Genomic DNA, 5,610 nt, shown 5'->3' on the forward strand with positions numbered 1-5,610 from the left:
AGAGTTTGATAGAAATTCTTTCAGACCACATAAAAACATTAGTTTTTCATTTGGTGGGATTGTTTATAATTTATTTATTTTTTTTTTTAAGAAAAGAGGAACCCAAATCGAACCCTGTTCTCCATGCTTCTCCTTGAGCACTGCAGACCCTATGAACAGAATAGAGCACAAATCCAAACAGGCTGTGGTTTAGGAAAAAAACCAACCAACCAAACAAAACAACTAATTCTGTTCTGCTTTATAACTGACTGAATTCATCCATCCACAATGCAGTCAGAATACTAACCACTATAAAGAGGCATCAAAGGAAAAGAAAGTAGATGAAACCAGAAGAAAACCAGCTCATACAACCACACACTTTCACCCTGTCAAAACACACCCCCATCACTATACAAAATTAAATGCTATAAAGCACACAGCAAACCTGCTGATGTTTACATGAGGACTGGTTTGCTAGGTAAATTTGGGTTTTTAATCACTATTGCTCATGACATAAATATTTTTATTACTTAAATGGTTAGCTCCTGCCCTTTAATCCTGGGCTCAAATTTTCACCTCCCATTGAAGTTAACAGGATTCACACATAGGCACCCACAAACTCATGCTATGGGTTATGAATCACAGGTGCTCACAGGTACCACAAGTAGTGCACACCTTCCCTCAAAACAGCACCAAAAAATATACAGAGAAGCAAATGCAGCCTGCCACTTTAAAGAAAACACTTGTTTAGCTAAGAAATGCTAATACCACAAGTAGTGCACAGCTTCCCTCAAAACAGCACCAAAAAATACACAGACAAGCAAATGCAGCCTGCCACTTTAAGGAAAACACTTGTTTAGCTAAGAAATGCTGCTGCTGGCATGATGCAGCACATGGCTTTTCTTGTATTGGTCGCCACACAAACTAAATTTGGACTCCCCTGCTGTAGTGAGTATCCGGGGAAATCAACCACATCACGCAGCTGACATGCAGGGGGAGCTGCAGAGATGTCTCCGAAGCTCTTAACCCACCTTTTTGTTGTCCATTGCTGCTCAGTCCATTAACAACAGTTTTTGCAACATCAATTTCTTCGTGTTCTGTAAGATAAATGAAGAAGCAGATTACTCCTGGTTTAAAAGCTGTGCAACTGAATTTAGCCTATAAGGGGGATGTCATGGATCAGCACTGTTTGATTCATGAACTAGGAAGTATTCTTACTAGCTCAGGAGATGTTGCTTGGAGACACAAATCTCCCCTGGATGACACTCCTATTTCTCCTTTCCCTTTGTCTACCTGGATCTCACTCTCTTTTTCAAAAACAAAACAAAACAAAACAAAACAGGGACTCTTGCTGTATGTGCATATGTGGCATCCAGCTCAGTGATGAGTTTTTCAGGAAAGATTTTTCTAGTCTGCAACATCCTGAGCTGACATAAACAAAACTGGCTCTTGTGAATTCAGAGAAACACAAAGGATAATGCTAGAAAGGACTTCCAAGTGTCATCTAAAGCCATAGTCCTGGCCAGTGGCAGAAACAGATCTACCTGTCACTGCTGACAAATATTTGGCTAACAAGGTCTTACAAACTTTCAGGATCACCCTAAAGCAACCTATTCCAGTGCTTCACAACTTGGAAGCTTATCAAGGCTCAAGCCATATTCCCAAATCATGTTTTTCAGACCCTGATTCGTCTCCTAGCCTTTCTCTGGACTGTCTCCAAATGGTTCACATTTTTTTTCAAAACGTAGTGCTAAAAACTGGACACGACACTCCAGCTGAGACTTGATAAGGTGTTAAAATCAAGTGAGAATATTATTACACAGGTCCTACATATGGAGCTTTGCTGTGGTGTCTGTTCTATTTTTCACTCTGATTTGGCCTGTTATCCAGCCCAGCCCAGTTGTTCTCCTCCCCTCAACCAGCCTGTTTCCTGATCCATCATTTTACATTGAACAGAGGACTTTTCATACTAAGGTGTCAAACTTTGCATTCATCCCTGCTAAAAAACAGATAATTATTTCAGATCATTATTTCAGGTAACCAGTAATTATGAATTCTTGTATTCCAAAGTGAGAGAAGCTGAAATTACCTCCTCCAGCTCAAAATGTTTCTAGCCAATTTTTGAGCATTATTAACCAACCAAACAAAAAACCATTATGCCAGGACACTTTTTACTACAAAGTCTTTCCATTGTTGCCCCAACAGTCAGATTCCCTGAGCTTTCAAGGGCTTTGACTCTTTTCTGGGAAGCAGACGAATTAAAAAAACAACAAAAAAACCAACCCCAAAAACCAAGAATGAGGGCAAATAGAAAACAACACTAACAACACTGACTTACCAGAGCTCATTATGGCAGAAGGGCTTGCCTTTTTCACTTCTGAATTTTGTTTATGTCTGTGGAGAGTGAAAGGCAGAACAGTTACACTATGTTTCATGTCTGCCCAGATAGCACTGGATGTGATGCTGAACTTTCATCACAAAAGTCAAGGTAATAATCACAATTTCTTTTAAAAAAAAAAAAGATTATTTCAAAACCCAAATGGATTTCTGTCAACCATCAGTTACATTTTTACACAAGAGTATTTCCACCCAGTATAGGTACTACTTTCAGACTTTAAGACTAATCCTCAACATTAATTCATGAAATACTGATTAAAGCCTAGGAATCTATATATGGCAAAGTGCAAATCTGGGTAGCTTCAATTATATAAAATGTGCATCACCTTCAAGAAAAAAAAAAAAAAATCAGTGAGACTAAAAGCTTTAAGCTAAAATCATAGAATGGTTTGAATTGGAAGAGACCTTTAAAGGTCATCTAGTCCAACCCCCCTGCACTGAGCAGGGACATCTTCAATGTCTCAGAGCCCTGGTCAACCTCACCTGGAATGGTTCTAGCTTTCAAGGCAATCTGTTGCTCAGAGCACAGTCAGTTTCTCCTTTGAAAGATGTTACAATACAGAAGAGATATACTTGTTGAACTGCATATTAACTTCTGCACCAATAATTTCCAGCCTTGCAGTGCCACTTACATTTTCAAGATCAGACTTCAGTAAATGAAACTTTAAAAACTGAAGCTTTAATCCACCTGGGACCAAAGGCAGTGAAATTATCAACCCCTGAGAAAAACTACCAGGTGGAGACTGGAGAAGAAAACAGTCAATTGTTACAGTCATGACAATCTCTGGAAGATGACTGTAGGGCCTATTCACACCCAGTGTCCACTCCTGCATGGACTTGATATCTGCAGCAAACAATCAGGTTTCAATGTCACATCACAGATGTTGGTTGAATAGTCAAAAGCAGCATTTCTACAAAACAAGTCCATGTTTGCTAAGGTCTCTCAGCTCTATAAAGGCCCTAGGCTGAATTATACACCCTTTAACTTTGTCTTCCAACCTTTTTTCCCCCTTCAAAAGTTAGCACTAAAGAGAGTGAGATGAAGTGCAAGACCAGTCAATTAATTCTTCCACAATGTGAATAGAAATAGGTATCTGAAGCTGCAAAATCATGCATAAACAAAGACCCTAATCAGCGAAGTATAAGGAAAAATTGCTCAGAGAAACAAGAAACTAAACAAGGGAGCTGGAGATACTTGTTCTCCTGTTACACAAACTGGAAGCAGCTGTGGGACATTGTAAGCAGTGGAAGTTGCTTTCATGGAAATTAATTTTGCTCTCTTGCCTCAAGCATCCCCGTTCTTGACTAGCATTTGTTTCATACCAGCCAGAATACAATGAGCTCAATCATCAGATACTCAAAAGGAGAGAAAAGAAAGTTCAACAAGCAAACATAGTAACACAGCAGTCTATAACACCAACCAGTATCTGCGCCCTCCAGCAAGCCACCCTAGGAACAGATGCCAACACTTCATTAGTTAATATTTTTTTTTTCATTAAAACATCCAGATAAGATACACATCGTACATCAGTGAAAGCTCAGTAGGATGCAGCCCAACTCCAAATTGATCCTAGTAACACACAGTGTGGAGGGTGCAGTCTAAAACAAGTCAACAAAAAGCTGGACCCAAAGGTCTGCTGCCTGACTTTGCCTGCCTGCACAGTATCTGCTTTTTGTTTCTACCATTTTATATTAGCAATAAGAACCCTGAAATAGTAACAGCTGACAGCCAGAAAATTTAGTCACATATACTTAATGGTCTTTCTGATCTTCACACATTCCAGATGCCTTAGTTCAAGCAAAGCAGAAAGACAGAGGCTAAAATGATAGGCTATCCAGGGTAAGGAGGTTTGCATCAGTATCTTGCACTTCTAGGTATGGAAAATTGTTATAAGTTAAACTCACTGAGTAAATACAAGTCCCTCGATAGGGCAGGGAGAAAACTACAAGATGGGACAATGCTACATTAAGTCTCATTTCAGCTTTAGAATTAAAGCCATTCTGGAGCTGAGGAGGTTGCTGGTACCCAGAAGGTTTGACTCAGCCCTGGTCCTCTCTATGGGCTTCATGCAAGTCAACAGAAAGTTTCTTCCAGTCCAAGCATCACCCAAAAGCTGTACGCTTTCTTCTGGAACAGTAGTTCATGTGCCTGGCAAAGGCAGGGCCCACTGCTGCTGCAATCCCACAGTATCACATGTCCCTTTCCACAACGGCAGTATCCAAGAAATTAAACTTCTGAGTCCATGCTTTACACTTTTTGTACTGTCTCATCTCTGTTTAGAAACAGCGACATCAAAACTGTCATAAAACTCTGATTTTAATTAAGTCTTTTTGATTCAAGAGTCCTGAGACTGCTTACAGTATGAAGCACTGGCCTTCACTGCATTAAGAAAAGCGTTAAGGAAAGAATTCACACTCAAAAAAGCACAAATGTTTGGCTTTAAAGGAACAAATTGCTTTTCACAAGATGTGATTTGAGGTTAAAAATAAAGTGTTAATTAAAGAAGTTGGCTAAAATTAAGTGGAGGAGATGTACAAACTCCTAGAACTAGATCTAGAAGAATTACTTCTCCACATATCTCCACACTTATTAGCAATTAAGGAATTCAATTAAAATAACAAGCGTTCAGTGTTCACTTACTGTGAAACTAATCAGCATTATTCAAGCATTCAAATGAACACTTACTTAATGTCAGGTTCTTATACACAGAATGGATTCAGTGTGCTGAGGGTGAGTGCAGCCTCCCCTGAGCACCCATGTTGGTGCAACTCCAGAAGCTCCATTGAGAAGTTGATAGTGATCAGCCCAGGACCTGCATACAGATTTGCTGCATGCAGATAAAAATAACTGCTGTTTAGATTGAGGAAATCGTGGTGCACATTTGGACCTGAGAACGTGCTTCAGTGCCTTTTTGCATCAGGACTACAGAATTACTCTGCCTACTTCCCATATGCTTAACCCAAACCACACACTGAAATCCTATTAAGCCTATCTTAGCCCTCAGGCTGCTCTTGGGACCAGATACACAGTCCAGTCAAACAGCACATCTGGCTCCACAGCCCCAGTACAGCAAAGCATTGTGCACTGTAACACCTTGGAAGGTACCTGCTGTCAGTCAGCGTGCTGTGAGTGTCTGGATGGTACATCCTTAGACAGAGGAGTCCCTCCCAGTCCTCCTCGTGTGTCTTGCTGAAGACACACATGCACGTATGCACAGCAGGCACTTCAGAAGG

At 40.2% G+C, this 5,610-nt stretch overlaps 1 protein-coding gene across 1 annotated transcript in view; it reads right to left on the minus strand.

The window, feature by feature from the left end:
* Positions 1–2,348, minus strand: part of LOC103772294 (sorbin and SH3 domain-containing protein 1-like) — a gene marked incomplete at its 3' end in the record, with an annotated part of 15,709 nt that extends 13,361 nt beyond the window's left edge. Inside the window, exons 1-2 of the mRNA XM_008939623.1 lie at positions 2,318–2,348; positions 1,011–1,076 (exon numbers count right to left, since the gene is read on the minus strand). Of these exons, the coding sequence (XP_008937871.1) occupies positions 1,011–1,076; positions 2,318–2,327 (76 nt within the window). The remainder of the gene's footprint in view (positions 1–1,010; positions 1,077–2,317) is intronic.
* Between the last annotated feature and the right edge of the window lie 3,262 nt (positions 2,349–5,610).

This window comes from Merops nubicus, unplaced genomic scaffold (genome assembly GCF_000691845.1).
Source record: "Merops nubicus isolate BGI_N331 unplaced genomic scaffold, ASM69184v1 scaffold11174, whole genome shotgun sequence".
Taxonomy (NCBI): Eukaryota; Metazoa; Chordata; class Aves; order Coraciiformes; family Meropidae; genus Merops; species Merops nubicus.